Source organism: Cyphomyrmex costatus, unplaced genomic scaffold, assembly GCF_001594065.2.
Source record: "Cyphomyrmex costatus isolate MS0001 unplaced genomic scaffold, Ccosl1.0 scaffold14, whole genome shotgun sequence".
In the NCBI taxonomy this organism is placed as follows: Eukaryota; Metazoa; Arthropoda; class Insecta; order Hymenoptera; family Formicidae; genus Cyphomyrmex; species Cyphomyrmex costatus.
In genome coordinates this window covers 1,164,901-1,189,212 of record NW_017275390.1, presented here as the reverse complement: position 1 = coordinate 1,189,212, position 24,312 = coordinate 1,164,901, and the positions used below count along the sequence as shown (strand labels likewise).

Sequence of the window (24,312 nt, the reverse complement as noted above, 5' to 3'; positions counted from 1 at the left end):
GAAGCAACTAATTCGCGATTATGAATCGATCTTACAAATTTGAATAAGAACTGACAAAGAAATTGCCGACGGCGGACTAAAAATACACGGAAAATCGATGCTCTGACAATTCGATAGACAACATCAACAGGCATATATACGCAATAAATAACGATCAAAAATAATTGATTAAATTCTATAGCATGCAGCGACGCTCGAGAACGAGTTAAGAGATCGTTTCCACCCTCTAGGAAGAAGGGAAGAGTATCAAGATAGAAGGAAACGTGCCAGATTATCGTGCTACAGACCGGTGGGCGAGGAATCCTGGCGTCGCGATGCTATCGGCTCGTTGCTACCATTCGCCTGATGGCTGATACTGGCCGGCGACGATGGCGAAGCGCCGACTTGGCTGTTCTGGCTGTTGTTGCTGCTACCGCTGCTGCTACCGCTTCCTGCGCTGCCAGCTAGTCATGCAATCAACCAACCAAACACGAGCTAGTGTCAACGTCAAAGAAGCCATTGCACGTCGCGTCGTATTCGCGTCTCGTCGCATCGCGTAATCGCGCGTCTGACCCGCTCTAGACTGGCGATGCTCTTTAGACCGACTGCTCCTCCGTCTTTCGCGGATTCTCGTTTCAATTCGTTTCATTCACATTCAATGATAAAATATAAGAAATGACAATACACAGGCTCGAAACTCTTCACGCGGACAATATTTTAATTATTTAGATACATTTTGAGATTATCGCTTGATTAAAGTGTTTGGCTTACAATCTTTTTGAGTAAACATTTTTAATTAATTTTTAATTCATTTTAACTAAATCATAATTCAGAGAGCTCACACCCAAAAGATTTATAATTTTTTATAGAATAATCACATGATAATTTAAAACAAAACAGAGACGGAGAGAAATAATTTATTTCGATGTAAAATAATTTTGCAATTTATAATAAAAAAAATTATTGCAAATCATAGTTAGAAAATATTAGACGCGTGACGCAAAATAAATAAAATATTTTAAACTCTCAACAATATGTATTAATAAAAAATTTCAATTGCAAGTGCATAACAGTCAACTATGAAAGAAAAAACCATTTTATTTGACAAATTTGTTGCATCTAGTGTACTGATATCAGTGTCAACATCACTATTTATGTCGTTCATGTCGTTGCAGTTTGTCTATTTCCACTTGCTTGTCAGATCCATTCCACTTGCTGAACTTAACAGGAACGGACGTGGCTAGCAAGATGGTGTAAAACGCGATCGATCATCGCGTCGTCTATTCCCGACGCTCGAATCCGTAAATAATAAAGATCCGACGAAAGAGCAGCGGAGCAAGGGAAGTCATCGATATCGCCGGAAGAGCGAGACGGAAGAGCGAATGCAAATCTCAGTATATTTTACACTATATTTTATAGCTGTGTGAGTCCTGTTTGTCCGAGGGAGGTGAAACTTGGAAAATTTAAGGAGAAATCGTCGAATAAATCGTCCAGTCAATCAATCAGGATGAATCGATTCGTCAGGCAGTATTGTTTACGTATGTAAATATAGTCAAGGAGAAATCGAGGAGTGGCGCAAAGAGAAACGACAATATAAAGAGAAAGCTTTTCTTCCGTTTTCGTCGCGCCTTTTACGGAAGGATCGTCGGCTGAGGATATTATCTAATGTCTATAAAAAAAAAAAAAAAAAAATCAACGAGTGCGTGAGTGTACGTGTAACGTGAATGTACCATATATGGCAAACGCGAAAAGTACGAGCTCGTTGTATAAAAGGTGTGAGAAAGCGTGAATGATAAAAGACAAAAATAATGCAACAGAAGCAAGAAACATATAGTGACGAACCTTGTGACATAAGTGTACATTATGTGGTAAAAAAATTTGTTTACAATAAATTTCAAATCATGCTGCGGCTTTTTAAAGCAGAAACGACTAGACCGATTCCTGCTTCGTCCTCATTTAAGAGCGATTATTGCTATGCATCGGCTATAAGTATACACATACACGTATATTGTATATATAATATACGTATGTATATGTATGTACACACATGTGCTCTTTACAAAGAATCTCAATAAAGCGTGGAAGCAGAAATGGGTCATCCGGCTTGGGTAACCTTACCGATTCGTCGATCAGACTGCTGTTAGTTGCGCTTTAGCATCTCCTTCCAGTGTACGTGCCTATTTCTCACCCTGCGGTACGAGAGAAAGAAAGAAAGAAAGAAGGAGAGAGGAACAATACGGAGAAAGGGAGAGGAAGAGAGTTCTATAGAATGAATTTCGTGAAGATATGCTTCCATAATTTAAAAAGTCAAACAATTTGAGCAAGTAGTAATTGATAATATCACACTTTCGATTTATATGTCATACGATTTCTAATTAACACCCATTTAATCTTCTTTTTTCGATTTACCTATAATATTCTCTGATTTCTCAATTCTCTCATTCAGATCACAATGCAGCAGGTATTTTTGTGGTTGTCGAGTATAAACATAGATTATTGAAAAATTCAGCAAAATGTCGGTTGACAAAAGTTTTGTGTCGTGGAACGATTTCTGAATATGGTAAAAAGATGTTTACAAAATCTAATCGTAACTATACCTACATCTTATTCTAATAGTTACGACTTGATAAGTTCAGTTACAAAAATGTAAAGTAAATTTAATTTGATTAAAGCGATTTGGATTTTTGAACATTTTTAACAGTCATCTCTTGAAGCACATCATTCTCTAAGTTCATCATTTCACACGTGAGATTGAAAGAGTGAATTCAAAAAGTATCTCATTTATACAACACAGAAGAACGTTTTCTCGTATTGAGATGAAAGAATAGTCAATTTTAAAAGTTTCGCATCCGGAAGATCAGACCATCGGAATTCGTGATAACCTCTCCGAAACACATTTCGGTTGCCAAACATTTCAAACAAATTGCATTTCGAGAACAACGGCAAATATTCGATACTTTTAACGAAAATATCGTTGCAATCCTATGTTTTACTTTTCTTCATCAATTCGCGTTCATTGCCTCCATCTAATGTAATCAATAGCAATCGTAATAAAAACTAGATGAATTCGACATTTTCGTGGATAAATAAAAGGTTATTTACTTATCAGCGAACGATTCCAACCGCTGTACTTTCTTTCAGTGCATTTGAAAATAATTACATTGACTTTTAAATGAATCCACTTGAAATATATAATAAGATTTAAAGATATCGAGATAAATTTGTCTTTAAAAATTCATAGGCTTAAAAAATAATTTTAATTCTATAAATACTGTTATTCATAAAGAGAGAGTTTAATCATACAATCGTTTTAAATTGTTATCTCGAGAATAATTAAAAAAAAATTCCTTGACTGTAGAGCCGCAAAGGATTAAAAATTAAGATTTGAAGACCCCGATTTATCCTGCATTTCAATGCAGCACATCGAATCTAAATTCTGAATTTACCTTGGGTCCCTTGAAGAAGAACCGCGGCAATTCCGAGGGGGTTGCCCGTATTCTGAATCTGGGCCTGGGCTTGGACCTGGGCCTGAATCTGGGTCTGGTTCTGATTCGGGGCCTGTTTGTTCGCCATGGTTGTGGCCGCGCCGACCATCCTGGAGAACGCGGACATTGTCGCGGGGCTGCTTGGAGGTGTACCTTGGGACGTGCCAAGAGCTTTTGGAGGGAGATCGTTTTTTTTTTTGTTTTTAGGGGTGCACCAATCAGCAACAACACGGGTGAAAAACAGAAATGATCACAAGGCACAAAACGCAAGAAGCAAATTCTGCGAAACGACTGCTGTCGCGACGCGCCACCTGCGAATTATTTGAATCTTGATGATACCAAGAATGATACGTGCGAAGACAGAAATATGTACAGAAGAAAGTATATAAACCTTGAGTATCGATCAATTATTACGAAGGGCGCGTTCGAAACAATATGAGGTCACGAAGCCACACTCTACTAATTGGATCAAATCATATAATGTTATTATTGAGCTAATTTGTGTTAATTGTAAGTAGGGATTAACATGTAGCATTATCGAGCAACACTAGCCTGGCAAACATATGCAAGAATTAGTTCCCGAGAAATTCTGCGGAATCAGACAGATACACAGAATTGGTGAAATGGGAAAATGTTAGCAGAATTAGTTAAAAAAAATTTTTTCAAAGAATTGAAGAAGAAAATTTAATTTATTCATCAGGAACACTGTGTGTTGTAGATTATAGGGAAAAAGAGAGCAAGAGAGAAAAGAACGGCGTCAATTATTTGCGAATAGCCATGATCTTGTATAGTGGAATGAGAATAATGCGATCCCGCGCAAATTTTCGCTCGTGCGTTCTAGACAAGATTTATTCTTGAAATAGAAACCTAGAAGCGCGTTTGTATATATAATCCGACTATATATGTAGCGTTTTGTACCACAACGAAAGCTCATTTTGCATAAAATATTGTTACCAAGCAGTTCGCGATTAATATAGAACAGTAACGATCGGTATAGAAAACATTCCTGCACCAAGATTCCCGATATTTTCTCAATGAATTCTTTAATTAATCAGAATAGACTTTTTCTTAATTATGCAGTTGTTAAAGAATCAATTATTTAAGATTTAAGTTTAAAAATAAGCGTAAATTTATTTTCAAGATGACTTTGACAAGTTTAATTCAAGGACGCGTAAAGATATTTAAAATTAAATCTCTTTCAAGTTGATATTTGTTTTCTGACAGAAATCAATTTAATATTTAATTAATGAAAGATTGGTAAACACAATTCGCAAAACGAGCTTAAAATGTACTAAAGCTCTTCAGGGTCACAATATAAAAAATTATTACAATCATAATAAAATTAAATTTGATATTTGTTCTAAGAAATAAATAGTACAGAAGTGGTTATTTTTTTACTAAATTATTCCAGAATAAATTCTAAATAAAATTTTACGTCAAAAAAAGTATTTTCAGTTTTCCGAATTAAGCAAATAAGCTGTTATAAAAGTAAAATATAATTGTGCGAGATGAACGTAAATATACATGTACGTAACAAAGTTACGAGGAAGAACAGAACCCTCCAGAAACTCACCGTAATTCTCCATGTGTTTGGACGAGCTGGGTATGGTATTAGCCATCACAATTATGTTCTGCGCGATAATATTCCAGAACTAAATCACACACGCGAAGGACACACAACGCTATCGTAACAATATGGCACAATATAAAATGCAAAAATGAATTTTTTGCAAGGAGGCGAAGGTAAATTTAATCCCTTTAGTATAACACCGGAAAATATTTGTGAAATAACCGGCACTGAAAATCGACAGAGGCAAGCTAGTCGGGCGCGACTCAATTCACTTGCGAGGTGGGTCGAACGTACATACAACGACGTTTTGAACCGCTGCCGATCTATTTTCAAGTAATGCCAAGCGGCCAGGTATTTTTGCTGACAGTACGTCTGAAGAGCGCGCGAGGCGGAGCGGGATCGCGACGCTTTCCCGTAAGGAAATCCGTCGACTTGATTAAAAAAGAGAAATTATATATGTGTGCGTGTACATTGTTTCAATAACCAGTCAAAATTTCTCTTGAAGTTCTTTGACAATACGAAAACGAAATTTCGAAACACAGCCTCGTATTAGCCTTGTAAAGGTTATATAATGCAGTGTAAATTTTCAAGTGCAGAGAAATCAAGATATAGGATACATTCTAGAAATATAAGTATTTACGCTAATAAGTAATTGCCTCTCTCTGTATGATTCTTCTTATATTATTGATCGAAGTAGACACGTGAAATATTAATTATTGCGTATTGATGAAAATAAGATGATAATTATCGTTGCAGAGATTTACGGATCAAGTTCAGCTTTGTATCTACTGCGTGGTTAATTTTACATAGGCTTAAACTATCCACGTTGAGCTTACACTTGAGTAAACTCCCTGCGTTAGTTAGTTGGAATTATAAATCGAGTTAATTATAACTTTCGAGTTAATTACCACTGTAGCGCCGCCTTCATGCCGCTCTCATTATGATATAGTTATAACTAATTTGGCGGCAAGGACTTCATTATATACATCTATTATACATCCGTGAAACATCAACAATTATTGTTAATACTAACTGATTATTTTATTATATCCAGTTTTTTTTAAACATTTTAGTTAATTATCTGAATTTTCATTTCTATTCTATTTAATTGCAATCATAAATATCAATGACACAACTTGTTTACGCGCTTTAATTATAGATAAGATTCTTTAATAAGAGAAGAAAAGCAATCCAATTTAAATATACGTAATTTATAATTACAGAGATGTAAGAATAACTTTAGATACAGTAAAAATATTACGTATATTTTTATATTCTCTTTTTTCTGAAGGAATCTTTCCTTGCTTTACGATTTATATTCTTCTGATTATAAGTAGAAATTAGGAAAATTAATAGTTGAAATTAGTAATAGTAATGGGAATGAATTAATTACCGCATCACAATCCAGTTATACATATAGACATTCAAATAAACCGATTCAAAGGATACATCGTTCTGCACATAACGTATTTCGTGGGATTCGATGATCAGTTTAATCGGCGTCAATCATAATGATTATCAAACAATATAATCTCTAACTACACTCGCATTAGCTATATGAGATGTTATATGAATTTCGCTATTATGAAGCCGATTCAAAAGAGAGTTCAGGAGGATCCTCAGTTTAGACTACAGGATTAATTTTAAATTGATTAGAAGGGGAAAACTCACGTACGTAAGAGGAAAAAGAAAGCAAGAAAGAGACGGAATTATCCAGAATGTTAGTTGACGAGACGAAAGGAGAGAGAGAGACGGTAAATCCGCCATACAATTTCGCAGAAGCGGCAAAAGAAAGGGTGCAAAAGCTCGGGCTCGAAACTAGACACGGAGCCTCTCATGAATTGGCTCTCTCCCAACCGTGGTGATACTCGAATTATCCTTCCCCTGTCAATATTTCGTGGATAATACATCGAGATAAACGTTTCACGCATAGTGGCTGATTTATGAACGCTCTGGAAACTAATACCGATCGTTTCTGCAGGCACAAAGAAACGTTGTGCACGTTCAAGAGATCACACACCATTCGACTTAAAGCTTCAATTAAAAAAAAGGACACAGTCGCGTTTATACGTTAACATGTGATTTTTACTGGAATCCAAGCGATCATGTAGATGATATTTTAATGTGCAACTAGTTTGATGTAAATGTGTACTTACGGCAAAGTATATTTTTTACAAGTCGAGTTTGTGTGTAATAAATATAAAATTTATTATTCAATTAATAATTTTAACTAAAATTATTAATATAATAAATAACTAATTTCATATACGTAATTAATTTCCACACATGTATATCTAAATTATTACGTAAAACACAGATCGTTATGTTCAAAATTCTGTTCGTTGCGATATCATATATGATATCGCGAAGCAGCACAACTGCAAGATATCACAATTATCATTAATTGTAATTAGTTCTTGTCCAACTGCCGCAACAACAGTAAGATAGCTTTAAATTAGATTAAACATAGACTCCAATATTACTTTAAATTAAAAAAGAATTATGTAATACAAAAATAGCTCGTTTATCAACAAAACAAAGATAATTTTCGTTTTGCGCACTTTAAACTTACGCCGTATATATACGACTTTATCGATTATTATTCAAAAACATGTCAGCTGCGACAAAGTAGAATTATCTTTCCACATGTTCGCTTGGACAAAGTGCCGTACGGGTTTGATAATGCATGAAATATATCACAAGAGTTTGAATTTTATCTAAAAAAGGAAATATTCGTCCGCAATGCGTGATAAATCAATTGCGTTTGTCTTGATAAGAACATGAGAGATTAAAAAAGTCAATGTTATAATATAAACAAGTACATTACGCGAATATTATATGTATGTATAATAATAACAGGATAAAAATTACACAGTGATAATTATATCATAAAATCTTGAAATTAATTAAGCGCGGATGGGAGAGGCCAGTGCAATCGCGCGACGTTTACAAAGTAATGCACAATAGATACGTTATACGTATATATCTCGTCTCGAAAATTGGTTTTACCTTCGGGTTCTTTGGCAATGACCGTGCTGCTCCGGTCGACGCCGCCCTTCTTATCCTCTGTACAACATACACACATACATCACGTATACGATATACGAACAATTTATATCATTACATAACGCTTAAAATATTTATATAGAATGTTGATAAAGCCACGTCGCATGATCAGAAGCTAAGCTTATTTTTCTCAATTTATCTAATACTGACATATAAATCATAAATATCACTTCCTTAATTATTCTTATAAAAAAAATACATTGTAGAAAAGTGAAGCTTAAACACAAATGTTACAAAAATTTTATTATTCACTTCACTAATGTGATCACTTCTTTTCTGCATTTAGCATATTATACGCAAAAATAAATTTTTCTGCTAAGCGATAATGCTAAGAAAGAAATAATTTATTTGATAATTGATATTAATGAATTATTGTATAATAGAAATATTCGATGAAAGTTATGGGAAAATCAATCAATCAATCAGTCATCATTATACAAGTAAATATAAGATATACAAATAGTGATAGATGATAGTAGATTTATAAATTTAGAAGTGATACACAAAAATCAGCTTTATTTTTCTGCTATGTATTCACTTTATGGCAAACGAGGACCTTCTTTGGTAATACAAATTAAACTTAGATTTTTACGTAGTGATACATGGCCAAATTCTACGATATTAACATTTATTTTTCATTGTATATTCGACATTATTAATGATAAAAAAATAACGATTGCTAAGCAACACAGGCAAATATATGAAACGACATAATTAGTAAATGTAAAATATCGCCATTTACAGCACAATAATTATATATATTATAGTATACATAAAATAGACATTTTCAATACAGAGTAATAACAAATCTGAATCTTCTATCGTTGATTATAAAAACACAAAATACGAAATTTCTTCAATAAAGGAGCAACGCTCCTCAGTAAAGAATCACCAAGGGATTCTCAAAAGATTTCTACTTAAGTTTATCAAACTCCCAATGATACGCTTTTATATCTTTGTACAAAATTTTCATGTAAATATTTCCACTTTAAATCTCAAACCGTCCGTACAAAAGTAGAGAATATATCGTTACATCCCCGTGACATTTTTACTACGTTAACAATTTCTCATAAGCAATAGCAAGAGCTATGATATCATCATGCCTTTATTACTTTTACTATATAATAATTTAAAAATTATCGTGTGATGACAAGAAAAATTTTCTCGTGCAAAGCAAGAGATTCATTACTTTGCGCCGACTATTAACCGTGCAAATTAACGGCAATCGATTTCTTTCGTACAATGCCACGGCTACTAATAAAAACACTCGTTATCAAGATAAATTAAGTGATGATGCTTAATATAATGACGACGAGGGCGTAGCAAAGTAGAGAGCATCGTTTGTGACTGACAAAAATGTAACGATCGTATCATGACTCAAACTTTTTTTTTTCTCCTTTTTATTTATGGGAACTATGAAGATCAGTGGTGCCGTTACCATCGAACGTATATAAAATACGTATATAAAAAAGAACGATCGTTAAGTAGAAAAAAAGATTGGGGAGTACAATCGATTGATAATTGGGATAGTGCTGGAGAGTATACTTTGCATTAAGAACGTGCACACGTCGATAAAAACACGTATCGATCGTATCTCGAGTAGTAGGGAAGTAAAAAAAGAAATTGTAACACGTGCAGATCGAGCCGACCGTACGGTTTCAATGTTTCGGTCGCGATATTCGATTAATTATTTAGCAAAGAGTTACTATAGAAATACTATAATAGAATTGCTGTAGATAGCATTACTGGTTATTATAAAAATTTATAAATTTTAACAATTATTCTCTTTTAAATATACATGTTAAAACTGTTTTCTTTGTGTATGAAATATAAGATTTTAGAAGTATATAAATTATTCTGCGTTTTAAATTATTCAAAAATCCTTCAAATTTTAAATTATTAAAGATTAAAATTTTTAAGCTTGAAAATATGATATGATATAAATCAATTGTTTTATTTTCTGAATGTAAATCAGATTTTGTTTCTCCGTATAATTTTTCGAACGTAATAATCCGTGAGAGGGTCCCGTTTACCTACAAAACGATTGCCTACAGCTTCATTTGCACGTAGCAATATTGTACACAGCACGTTGCACACAAGACAATAGGGAGTTTTTGCCGTATGTATATTCTGTGTATAATGTTGTCGTGTATGCAATACGCTGTGTGCAAATGAAGTTGTAGGCAATCGTTTTGTAGGCAAGCGGAACCTTCCTATAATAAAATTTTCTTGATCTATCTTTCGCGTGTAATCATCTTGTCTCATTAATCAATATAAAAAAAAAACAAATTAATATACATGCCAAATCTGCAATATAAAAATTACAACTTGAAATTGATGGAATCGTCACGAAACTTTGCACTTACTTTTAGCTAAAAATAAATGGTCGAAAAAGAAAAGTATTTCGAAGATTTTTCTGCGACATTAAATTGTGATTCCCCTGTCTTTTCCTCCCTCACGTTATAATCTTCTTGATATTCGATTCGAAACTTTGTAAAAAGCCGTACGATGGCGAGCAAGCGTGCGATAGGCGGAAAACATGCGAGAAATCGGATCACACATAAAAAAGCAACCAAGTGAAGGAGGTGAATGGAATCAATTCCGAGTTGGCTGTTGCATGGATGAATGGGTTCAGTCGGCGGACCAAGCGGACAAAGCAAGTGACAAAAGGGTGGGAGAGAAAGAAGACTGAGGCAAAAGCGAAAAGACAGGGATAGTGAGACAAGCGTCAGGGGGAAAAAAAAAAAGAAGATAAAAGTATAACTGGTGTTCATAAATCCATAACACTGGGCTAAACATCGAGAGTCGAGATTTGTGACGACGACAGAGAGCGTGTCATATGTTTATTTGTTGCGTGCGCGTTCGTGCGTGCGTGCATGTGTGTGTGTCTGTGTGTGTGTGTGTGTGCGTGTGTGTGTGTGTGTTGTGCGTGTACGTGTAAATATGCGCGCGTTTGCATACATGTGTGTGATTTTAAATTTGGTATGGTAATAATGACCTAAGTAGTAGTAAGTATAGGTAAGGGCGTGTGATAAATGCGAGGAGTTTGAAGGTGAAAAGATCATTCGAGAACACGATCGCCAGAGAGGCACGATCGCATTTCTCAAACGGTGCACGTGGAAGAGTCACATAGAGAAAAGTACATATAAAGTGATAATCGGATGGAATTCCGAACATCTGTTATTTACTTCGTTATTTCCTACTGGATCCTTCAAAATTAATTTTATACTGTGATCTGTGTGATTAGTTTTGCTGTAACTATACACGATGCAATCCTAGTAGTCAACTTATATAAATAATATCAATTATTCAGTAAAATGAAATCCTTTAAATTGCTACAGATAATATTATTATAGGATAATCCGAGCTTTTGAACGAAATGAAATCCTGCAATGTTAAATTTCAACGATAAAATCAATAATTTTATCATCGGTAAATCTTTACTCATTTGTTCAATGGTTTGCATAATTCCATTCAATATAAAACACTCGATTGTACTTTTTCCTCTATAGAGCTCGTTAAAATAATGATTCATTAAAATGACGACAATTTTTATATCTGTGATAACTGTCACTGCCACGTAAATTTTGGCTGTTTTTTTCACCATAAATTTTTAAAATTAAGAAATATTTAGGCAAATAATGCGGCGGTACATATACGTTTTATCTAACAATAATTTTGTTTCCTCCATTTACAATCGCGCGACATTTAAACAATAAAATTTATTTAGCTTTCTCTTTATTGACAACAAATAGTTGGGTTCATCGCATCCTTGTTCTATCGCTCTGGTTCACACAATAAATCCAAGAGACGAAATTAGAGCCAATTAATTAAAGAGTCACAATACATAATCTAAAACGTGGCAGCAAAAAAGGAGAAATACAAAATATATAACACCAAGGGGGTGTGTGTATGTATATGTGTGCGGGCATAAGGAAACACAAGTATGCTAGATGAGATCTAATAAACGTGCGGAAGTGATGATTGTGACATGTTACCTAAAAAGCTCTAAAGGTTTTCACAATTGAATTTTTTTCCTCTTACGCTGCTAACGTATTCAATCCACCGTATAAATTTATAATATCGAAATAAACGATAAATGAAACTGTGGCCGATTCGTTGTTTGCAAATTTCTAAGTTGTAAAATAATTCTTACGGCCCGAAAAACGATCGGAAAACGAGCATCTTTCGTTCAATAATAATCAAAGCATAATTACAAACCGTGAAAAAGTATAACAGCGGGAGAAAGTTAAGAGTTTTCCTATGCTAATTGCGGCTCTAAGTGATAAAAGGTGAATATGCTGGAAAAGAAAATGCAAGCAAAAGCAGCGTGAGCCGGAGCGATTCGTGGTTGTTAAAAAATTAATATGAACGAGAATGAGTAAAAATAGAAGAGAATAGAGAGATAAACATCGAGATTATTACGAGAAAAGTTGTATGTGATAATACCGAGTGACAATACGCCGTAATCGCGCAGATAGACTTACGTTATAAGAAATCATAATCCTTTCAGCTCGTCTAAATTGTAAAGAAATCCTCTATATGCTCACATAAAATTAGCGTTCACATTTTATTAACAATAATAATAAGAATAAGAATAAAACTGTTTTTAATAATTAATTGTGTGCTTATAATTCGTTTACCGAGGCTTAACACACGCTGAAGTATTACTATTACTACTTGTAATATTAATCTTGGAAGGCTATTTCTCGCGCGAATTATCTGTTTCCCTGTGATTACGCTGATCCGAGTGTTTTATGTAGTAAAATTTGAATAAGACTTGAATAAGATTAATGCGAAGGAAACATCGTGATAAATAGACTTAGCCGTTCAAGATTAATTTGTCGCAGCTATCGCTACTTGGACTATTCTACAAATCCATTTTCTTCAATGTACTACATGTACGATCAGAATACAAGTGAGAAAGAGAAAAACGCGTTAAAATTTACAGTACTACATCTACTGAATCGTCAATAATAATTATCTCTTTGTACTAGATTGTATCACGAGAAAGCGTTGTCTAATTATAATCGAGCCTGTTCATCTTACGTTGTTAAAAATGGTCGCCTGTGCGGTAATCGCTAAAAAAAGATGCATTGCGTTAACAAGAGAACTTATGACAATGGTGGTTGCAGATAGTGGTAGACTTTTACTTCGCGACATACACCCTATAAATAAATTAATTCATGTTTGCACACGCAAATTGCCAGTGAATTATTCCCGAAAAAAAGTAGTGTAGGCGAGAAAAGAATAAATCACGACGTAACAAAAGCGCGTAACGAAGCCGATGCGTGAGTGACACGAAATCAGTGAACTTTTTAGCCCGACTTGTGTAAATGCGAAGAATCAGGATCTGCTGTAAACCAGAGCAACTTACGCCTCCGCTTTCGTTTTCTTTTTTTTGAAATAATATCCATTATGTCCGATTGCTTAAATGCTTCATTATGTATATAATTTGTATTACAACTTATATATGTAATCTACAATATACAGTATGTGTGTAATTTTTTCTCTTGGAACATATTAATGGAAAATGTTTAACCGATTAACAATTTGATTTAATTTTTTCTACCGTCGCCCTTGTTATACAGATCCTTAAAATATCGACCGTTTTTATTTCGAGTGGAAAAACGAGCGAGATTACCAGACGATATATACGCCATGTTTGAGATGTTAAATAATTGTATGTTGATCAATGGTTCCACGTGTACGAGTTACACGACGTTTGCATTAAAGCGCCGCGTGCTCCATTCATCGTCTATTTGACTTTTCGAGGGAAAAAAAAAAAAAATTTCTTTCACGCGTAAAAAATATTACGCGCGTGAGCGTTCTTCAATCTTTGTTTGATTCTGGAACTAAGCGTCAGTAACGTCCGGTAACCCGTGCGTGAACAAATGCAATCGCAATGATCACATTTCCTCTCCATCGAATGATATATGATGAACGTGTTTTGAACAGAATTGCGCTCGGTCTATGGTGTTTGTAATCTAATTATATACGGTGCATTCTTCCATTTGCTGTTAAAATACGCGTGCGCTCGTCATTCGACTACGTGTGTTATGGATTTGTGAGCATCGGCTATTGGGGCACAAAACAACAGTGTAATCACTTCTCTCACACAGCTGTATATATTTGGTGCTTTGCCTTTACGGTGTCTGTTATAGGAGACAGACACGAGTACGGAATCACCTGATTTGTGCGGACGTGTATATACGTGTGTTCGAATAAAAGCATGGAAAACAGATGGCATCGATTCACTTTCGTTTTAGTTTATAATATTTTGGCGAATATATATTGTATATTTCAACACCATCAGTCATAAAACACAGGGTCACGCGAGTTTGTATATGCAAAGTGCATCCAAAATTGCATTTGTTAGATAATATGGATGCCCAGCAAAAATTCTGGACACTGGATGTTAAAACCAGTGTCTTCGTACAAGAATACAAAAGCGAGTCCGAGTAAGTAAATATCTATCGATTAATCTGTTATATTTCTTCGTAAACATTAACGCAATAATACGTCAATTATAAGAAATATATGAATTCGCGCGATGCTGATGGGGATGAGGAATGAGTTTTTTCGTGTCGCGTGTAGAATGTTTTGGAATTCAAAAGCGAACGTTGTTCTTGGATATCCGGCAAATTATATGCTGTGACGTAGGAGAGGAGATGCAGATTCATGCAGAGATAATTTGGATTGTACTTTCTCACGCCATATGCAAAACACAAAATTCCATTTATTCGTCAAAATATTGTGTTACAGTCTAATAATCTACGAGTAATAGTTGGCCTATCATTTATTAATTTTGTATTGAAACTGCAGCTAACAATAAACTGTTGTATATATCGATGCAAAATATTCAATTTCGGAATACTGCACATTTTTTAAATGTAAAAATTTCAAATTAAAAATGCAATACTCTTAAATTGGTTATTTGCATAAACCAAAACTTATTAATTCGTTTGTTAAACGTATTTGATCGTTACGTGCCAATGTAATACGAAACGGGTGAGTGTCTCGAAAGTACAATCTTATATTTCTATCAAAATCTCTTAAAGGAATTCTACTTTGCTAGAGAATGTAGGAACGGGAGAAATCTGACAAATTTCTTCGTGAAAAAAAAAAAAAACGGATGAGATCTGATCGATATCCACGCGGTATTAAATTAAACCGAAATAAAGATACGTCGAAGTTTTTGAATAAAATAACGCGAATTCAAGTTTACAGACTTAATTATAATTGAGAAAAAATATGAAGAACGTGTTAAAAAAAAACGCACAGGTCTTATATATAATATCTGTGATATTCTGCGCTTGTCGAATGCGATTTGAATAATTCCTTCCATTTTAACAAGCTGTAATCTGTACGATACATTATGATTTCTCGTGAGCATGCAACATAACGACATTCGCGTTGTAAAGCATATTTTGATAACCATCGATTACACCTGACTTGCGTATCACGAATTGTATTCGTAAAGTGAGAGAAGATAGCTTTGGGATGCACTGTCACGTGTTTGCGTACGCGTGTATGTGTCAGAAAGTGTGTCAGAACAGGGAGGGCATCATCGCACACGATAGAGAAGTTGCGAGAAACATCGACTATCAGAGTTAGTCAGGAACTTGAAAGACAACTCGTACGAGAAGATAGATTCGAAGATGATAATGCAGAAACGAGGTAGACTCGATCTAACACTACCTGTGTATACATATTAGGTCGATAATGAGGGTATGTAAAATACGTTTAATACACTTCGCGCTAATGCTTACTACTAGATACGACTATTTATAAATTTCAAACAATACCGACAAGTGTCAATTGTATCGTGTCAGTATGATACTTTTATAAGGAAAAGCAATACACTTTAACATAATAATTGTAACAATAATCAATAAAGTTTATTGGAACTATTAACATTACTCCGATTGAAATACAATTTAAATAAAGATTTCTACGTGTGTGCGTCAATTATACAGAAATATCCTAAATAAAAAAAAAACTTTCTTATATATAGATATTTATACATTTTTGATTGTCTTGCTTTTCGCTGTGTATGGATATCTTCGGTGAACTTTGAAGAACGTACACGTGCGATTGAACGCGACAGACGAAAGACAAATAAAACACGAAAGAGATCGATCGACAAGTGTATAATCAGAAAGTATCTACAGAGGCAAAGAGAAAGATCAAGGCGAGATCGATTTTTCTACGAACCAGGAGAAAGGGACCAAACTTTAGGATCTGCGACCGAGAGTACACCTTAAGATATATGTATAATAAAGGAATCAGCACACATAGGCTTAATATTGTGCCAATAAAGTTAAACCATATTGGTTTGAAAAAAACATTTAACGAAAATTCAACACAAAAACACTATAAAATATTGTAAAGAAGAGTTAAATCTTCTTCAAACGTTTTCTCTCATATAATCAAGAATGATATCAAATATCTACAAGTATTCACGATTATTTTTCGTAATTTAATTATATCAACTTTTGTTTCGAATAAAAATAAGTTTAAACTGTCTTTGCAATTGACATTTTCCTAACCTTTTCGCAAACCTTACAACTGCGAGTGTATGAATAATCAGCACAGGTGTACGCAGGGTGGAAAAGGGATAAGCCAGAGGATAAGCAACGAGTGGATATTTAACTACTCGAGCTATCGTCCAACGATCGACTTGCACATGAGAACGAGAGGAGTATCTTTAATGAGGGATCGATACGCGCGAGTACTTTTTACTTTTATGCGCAATATAAGAACGTCCGTGTAAATTAATCTCCCGCAGTAACTGCGATAAACGTGGCGTTAATGCGTGACGTTGCATCAAAGAAGAAAAAAAAGATCGGAAAAATAATTGATTTAGTTGAGTCTCGAATATCTTTTCTGTAACATTTCGAACACTTTTCAGACAGTCCCGCCTCCAATACGCATTTTAACAGTTACACATTATTGATACCAGCCGAAATTCAATTAAATTTTGTTTCCAATTTCACATGACAATACCATTCGAATTAAATGTAAATTATGAAATATACAATTTTCACAAAATCCAACTTGATCTTCGAGTGCAACAGGGACAGATAGAAATGAATTCTTCAAATAGCTATTTCATCGAATTTAAGAGCAACGTTGATCTTTATATTATGCGATATACCATAGGATAAATCGCGAACATCAAGCTGTAGTTTCTCCGCTTGTACTCAAGTTTCTCATTAAATTCTCATAACGAGCACGCGGTAAAGAGATGTATATGCCGTGAATCGCTATCGCGAACTAAGAACTTGTATATCGGGCCATTGTTATTGGGACTATCACCGATTATTCTGCTCGCGTGATGACAATACCGCCGCGATGTGGCGATGGAATCGCTATCATAATTCAATCCAAGCTTTCGAGCACAACGGCGACGTGCTTTAGCAGCTAGATGCCAACCGGCTTTAAACAAGTGCTCGTTACAACTAAAATTGCATAAATGATTTCTCACCGAAATGTCCTTGGCGATACCGTATGAGAAACTATTCGCGTGTTCTGCGTATAAAAGTCGATATAAATATCCGTATAAAAAGATTTTAAATATTTATGATATGAAAAGCATATATATATCCGATTCTATCTATTCCTCGTGGTTAGAATCACGATCGTGAAGATCGACTGTTTCAAGCACCTATTTTCGTCTACAATCGGTTCGTCATAATGATCACTGTTAAAAGAATTCAACGCGTTTTGCAAATACGATAAAAAAAAGAAAGAAACACGCATAAAAAGGACGGGGATCTCCTACCTTTAACATCATCGTCTTCGATCGTTGTGCTGCTGTCAGTGGATTCCTTCACTTGAGAGCCATCACCCTTCTTCGTGATAATGCTTCGACCTGGAGTGCGCAGAGCGTTTCAGTAAATCGACATTGGGAAAGTGGAAACAAAAGAAAAATGACGAGAGGAAGAGATAGTAAAACAAAAGTAGTATCAAAGACTGTAAGATAGGAACAAGGAAGAAAAGATAAAAAGCGAGAAGAATAGAGAGAGAACATATAAAATGGAACGATCTTGGAATGAAGATATGGATTAGAAGGAGTATTTATTTCGAGTATTTATTTGGATCCGTTGCCTGACGTGTATCTCGAAACGATCTCGAGAGCGTTTCTCGATTTTAAATGTCTCCACATCTAACACAAAGCTCGAGTTTGAAAGGAACGTTGTCGAGAGTTCTTCTTAATACGACAGTTAAAAAGAGCAAGTTCGCTTCAGATGCTAAATGTTAATCTGAAATTAGCTTGTCGCTTAAAAAAAAGGATAGAGAAAATAAGCAGACATCTTCTTTTTCTACGAATGTTTTTTATTGAAATAAAAATGCAATCAAGTACTACCACCGTAACTTGTGTATGTTGAAATAAAATGTTAGTAAAACCATCGATTGTTCGTTCACAACAATCGACCTTGTCATAACAAGTAACTACCGATTTAAGTTTCTATATCGTCGATCAGACGGTATATTTTCATTTCGATGTGATTTTGTGTATAAATTTTTGTCTATATCTTTCGCAATCCATACCTTGCGTTTTTACACAACGTAACTTTTGAGTTTACAAAAGAGAATACACATTTTCTCTCGCATAAAGAAGAAACTCGCCTGTGTATACATTATACACACACATATATATATATATTTCTTTTTTTATTTATACACGAATATGAAAGAAGAAAATATGAAAGAAAATTCTATCTTTCGAATATCAATTCAAATATCAACAATTAGATACTTCATGTTCCTTCCAAATTCCAGTTTTAACAAGTGCGACTCTAATTTGTATTCGTTAATTATTTTAGCCTAGTTACCAATTGTAAAATTTATTCTTAATATTAGTAAATAAATAAATAATTAATTATTCATGTTTTTTTAACATGCAGGATTAAAATAAGTGTTCGTTCGTACTTTGCAAATACGTATTATAGGATTTTTTAGGAAGAACTAAAATAAAGTAATGAGTGGAACAAATTTATAAACACAAAAATGGCAATCAAATGTAGCTAAAGATCGTTGAGGATATATGTATAATCGGGTTATGCACTGGATTGGACATGATGGAAATAATCATTCCAAAGAAAAGACCAAGCGAATCGGACAAGACAAACAGACAGAAAAAGACTTAGAGTGCAAAAGTCAAACATTGGAGTGAATGCGCTCATGCTATGATAAACTGTTTCCATTCACGTGATTTGTATCGATGCGTCAATTTATCTTCTTAATATTGCAACGAGTATAATCTTTCGTTTATCTCACAGAATCATATCTTCAGAATTCTAAATATACATACAAACTGTGCTTGACAAAAGCATCACCAAGCGTCACTTACAAATAGATATCTTATGTGGAGACAGCAAATGTGTATCCTTGTACTAAACTCTTCGGAAACCTTCCGAGGATTGGATAAGTTCAAAGTATTTAAAAAATGCAATACAGAGTGTAAACACATGCAATTCGCGATACAGCGAAACAAATATTTAACTAGCGACTTCTACCACATCGTGTTAAAATATAGCTCGAGACATGAAGAATAAATTGTGATATATGGATTGTAGATTTCATTCAATTTGTGATAGAAATTATGTTTTAAACGCACATAAATTGAAAGAAATTAAAAAGAAAAAAAGAGATGAAATGCGTCACAAAAGTGTAAAGTAACTTTGGTTTCGTTTCCGACTAAGGAAAAGTTGACAAGTTTTGCAAGACAATACTAAACGTTACTTCATTTAAGAAGAATTTAATGAAAAATAAAAACTAACTTATATAAATCTCTTTTTATTACTTACTACTAAAAACTTTTACAGACATTCATTCTGAAGTATAAAACGCTTCTGTTTAATAAATTACTGTTTTTAATCTTTCTTAGTACTCCGTATGTCTAAAACGACGTTAATTTTTAATATTTTAAAAATTAAATAAGCACGATTCTTATAGGATATATTAAATGTAATCGCGTCCGTTCGTTTGACGATACTGGTTAATAAAGAAGACGAAGTGATACGGAAGAAAAAGCAGTGGGACTTCTAGAGAGAGATGTAAAAAAAAATTATTTTCAGGATATATCGATCGAAAATTCGCGTTATAGAAGTAGTCGTCTAACCAGTAATGAATCCTTATTTTTTCGCATGTATTTTTATTACATAAAAGTCGACGATTAATTGCGACTCTTTGGCTCTGTATATCGATTCTCTGAAATTGCTATTGGAATAAGAACATTTTATACATTTTTGATTCATTATTTTCTGGAAACAAAATTATTTGGAAATTCAATTTATACCTATATTTAACATTTCTAAAACAATAAAAATTTGAGAAATATTGAAATTTATTTTTTAATCTGATTGCGCGAAAAGTACACATCTACAATTTATTTCACTTTTAACACTAATATATCTTTCTTCGGTATCCAAACAAATTAATTCAAATCTAGCTACTCTAGCTTGGAAGAAATAATGTCCCTTTAAAATAATTGCTGGAATGAGAATATTCGGCAAAACAAGATAGAACCTTTTTAGTATGAATATTCAAGCCATGACACGTATAATGTGCAAACGCATTCGTGCGAGATATAAACGCATAGAAAACATAAGCAAAAAGAGAGTCAGAGAACGCCATACAAATGGTTAACGCGCAAATTAGCGAATCGAAAAGCGAAACATGCCAAGAGAGGGACGACGATTCGTATGGAGATCCGGCGTTTTTAAACCGGATTAACGCGTCGGCCCTAGCATGAAGAATTGCATTGTGCCGAATAAAAGAACATTGAAACATTTAACCGGTTCGGCTTAAACAACAACACAACGTTCCTTCATTGCGGATTATTTTCGATAATTTTCAAAACCTGTCTTGTGATTGAACTTTATCGCTATAGGGATACGATAAATGGAATAAAAAAATATCATATTTTAATTTAAAAAAATTGAACATTATTGCAAAATGAACGATAGATTTTTTAAACAATTATACATTAAGAAATGAACTTTTGAGATAAATTTAATATACTTTTTATCAAAGTTTTTTCGCCGAGGTAAAATTCAATTTCAGCCGGAAATTCTCGCGAATTGATCGTCCCTCATGATCTATTATAATATCGACTGTATTGTGTATAACATCTCATGTATACATCCGAGAACTCGTGTATATGCGTGATATATCGGTCATCACTCGAATCCTATTGTATTATCAAATTGAGTAAAAGCACCGAAAAAAATCGTCGCAAGAATAAAGCGCATACATTTTGCACCTCCGACCCATTTCGCGCGCTATGGTCTACCTTCGTCAAAAAAATCAGTCATAGTAGATAAAGATAGAGATATGTAGAAAGAGAGATAGATAGAGAGAGAGAGAGAGAAAGAGAGAGAGAGAGATTCGTCAATGCTGGTTGCTCGCATTCTCTCATCGGAGGACATTGGCAGACGGGCGAAACCCTAGTTCGGGAATTCATGGATTCATGGATTCACCGGAAACCCTCGAGAAGATTCTATGCGCAGTTTGAGATTCATAAACCCATACGTAATTCGCGTGGTTCTGCCACTCGCGGTAGAAATACATAAATTTACACTGCGCGCCCAAAATTCATGGCCGCGAGAAATGCTCACTCTTGATTTAAACGTTTGCTTTATAGCTCCCCGAAAACGTTGTATAAATTGAATTAGCATGAAACCCACATTGTAATGTCAATAAATTAAGTTAAAAGCTTGTCACATAATTTATTTTTCATTAAACTAGGTACGTCGCGATATTTTTTTATATACACACCACGTGAATGTATAAAAACAATGTTAGATTAGCGCTTTACAGTATAATAACGAATTCTAAGCATGATATTGCTACAATTTATGATATTTACACGTCACAACAATAAATACATAAGACTTGCAAAATATCTTACGAAAAAGTTCTCAATTATGTAGAATATAATATTTTATATCGTGTCGAAGATATTCTTCCGTTGTGCTAAGACAATGTTTTCGTTAATATATATTGAACGTGATTATTGCTTTTGAGAGAATACGAGCAACGAACGAGAACCTAACATGAATATGCAAACGGAGAATAATGAATGAGTCTGCGAGTCGATTGATAATCCTTTGTAAAGGATCTATAATCTACCCTACACGTCGTGAGATCCAAAATGCATTTCGTGATCCATTATGAAACGCTGCGCGGAAATTCTTGTGGTAATATACGGGTATTGTAATTTCCGGTAATTATCGCCGATACTATCACTACCTGGAGAGGGAAGGAAAACGCGAATTATCGCGAATTATCGAAATCAACTAAGCATACATGAACGATCTATTTGTAAGGAACGACTCACGACGTAATCAAGATTTCATGTTTCAATATAGCGACCTTCGCAAATGTAATTTGGGATGTTATCTAAATTTAAGAATAAATTGTTTTATGGTGCATTAAATATCTATATTATTGCGTTTAATTAATAATATTGCGGTTATAAAAGGTTTAAAAAATAATTGAATTAATTTCACAAATTGCTGTTAAATCAAGTTTGTCAGAAGCTTATCCGTTTACCTCATGTAATAACAAATCGAATAATACAAAAAAAATCGATAAACAGAGCTTAAGAAAAAAATGTTAATTTTATTGAAACGATATCAACGTCTTTAGCATAACAATTCAGTGAACATTGTCAAATGGTTGCTTCGACACAGATTTCATCGCGAGATGAAGAGAACAAAAAATTCTCTTCAAATGTCACCTACTGACGAAAACAGAGAATCACGTGGAACCGATCTGTAACGATTGGTTCTGGGTAGAACGTTGTGTGCCAATTCCATATGTTTGTTTTATATCACAGACGACACAAAATCGCGTGAGATTTAAATAAAATTTAAATATATACTCTCGATAGTGATAGATACTCCTTTTTAATTTTTCATTTAGTTTCCAGAGTTTCTACTCCGAAATGGAATCGAAAGTTAAGCCCGCTTTTCACATCAGCTTTTCGCCGCTCAATCAAATTTATTAACGCGTAATATAAAATGTAATACTGTTTTTTCAAACAGACTCTTTCGACAGTTATTATTCTTGCAAGATCGGTTCTTCTACCGTAAGCTATCGCGATCAAGATACGACGTGAAAAGCAATTCAACTAAACAAACCATCGATCTGTATTTCGTCCGGAGTTTGTCGCGGAGCTCTTAAAGCCGATTTCCATAATAACAGTGTACCAGAAGCTCAAGGATAATAGCCTTTCTCCCTCTCCCAAGAGCAAAAGGTAAATCCGAAGTAGGGAATGAAGTCGCGTGCCAAGAGGGGAGCGCGGAAAAGTTGGAAGAGCTTACAGTTTGAGAGTCGGTTCTCAAGGCGATGAAATAAATTTAATTAAAGTCAAAGTTCGAGCTTTGGCGACGGTTTCTACGAGAGAGAGAGAGAGAAAGAGAGAAGGGAGGGAGAAGGGCATAAGAAGAAAACTCAAGACGTGAGAAGACGGAGAGTTAATTGTTTCGCAGTCACTCGAATAAAGACTCGCGCCAAATACAGGATGAGCGGGTGAAAGAACAGTCGTTCGTATGTATTATATATAAATAAAAACGGTATCATCTCACTAGAAAACAATTTTCAGCCACAATATATAAGACCGAGTATTATAAAATAACTATTAAAAGCGTAACAAAAATGTCTTTACCGCAAAAATGATACGTCGAATATAAATTCTAAAAAATTGATAATTCCAGATTTTTCTTCTGTGTTTTAGTAAAATTGAGAATTTATATAAGATTGTACAATCTTATATAGTTATACATATAATAGATAAAGTGTGGAATTTTTTATGTACAAAATGTCTCGGTTAAATTTGTGAATATTTTATTTTATATTTTCAGATCTAGTTATTTATAATACTAGATTAAAAATACAATAAATACTGTATAAAGATAACTAGATCTAAAAAAAAAATAAAATATTCACAAGTTTAACAGAGATATTTTGTATATAAAAAATTTCACTTTATCTACAACCATATAGAATTATAGAGTAATACAGTTTTAAATTCTCAACTGCAGTAAAATAGAAGAAAAATTTGGTATCTCCTATACCAAATGTCTGGACATAAATACGATCGTATCATATTTGAACTTTTTCGACATAGATGAATTAAATTTTTGTCACAATAGAAAGTCTTTCAGGCATAAGAGTATCGCAGAATTTTTCAGTATC

The 24,312-nt window shown here is 34.0% G+C and overlaps 1 protein-coding gene across 1 annotated transcript in view; it reads right to left on the bottom strand.

The window, feature by feature from the left end:
- Positions 1 to 24,312, bottom strand: part of CaMKII (Calcium/calmodulin-dependent protein kinase II) — an 82,021-nt gene that overhangs the window by 12,745 nt on the left and 44,964 nt on the right. Inside the window, exons 11-14 of the mRNA XM_018551333.1 lie at positions 17,888 to 17,977; positions 8,044 to 8,100; positions 3,426 to 3,617; positions 288 to 443 (exon numbers count right to left, since the gene is read on the bottom strand). Coding sequence (XP_018406835.1) covers positions 288 to 443; positions 3,426 to 3,617; positions 8,044 to 8,100; positions 17,888 to 17,977 — 495 coding nt within the window. The remainder of the gene's footprint in view (positions 1 to 287; positions 444 to 3,425; positions 3,618 to 8,043; positions 8,101 to 17,887; positions 17,978 to 24,312) is intronic.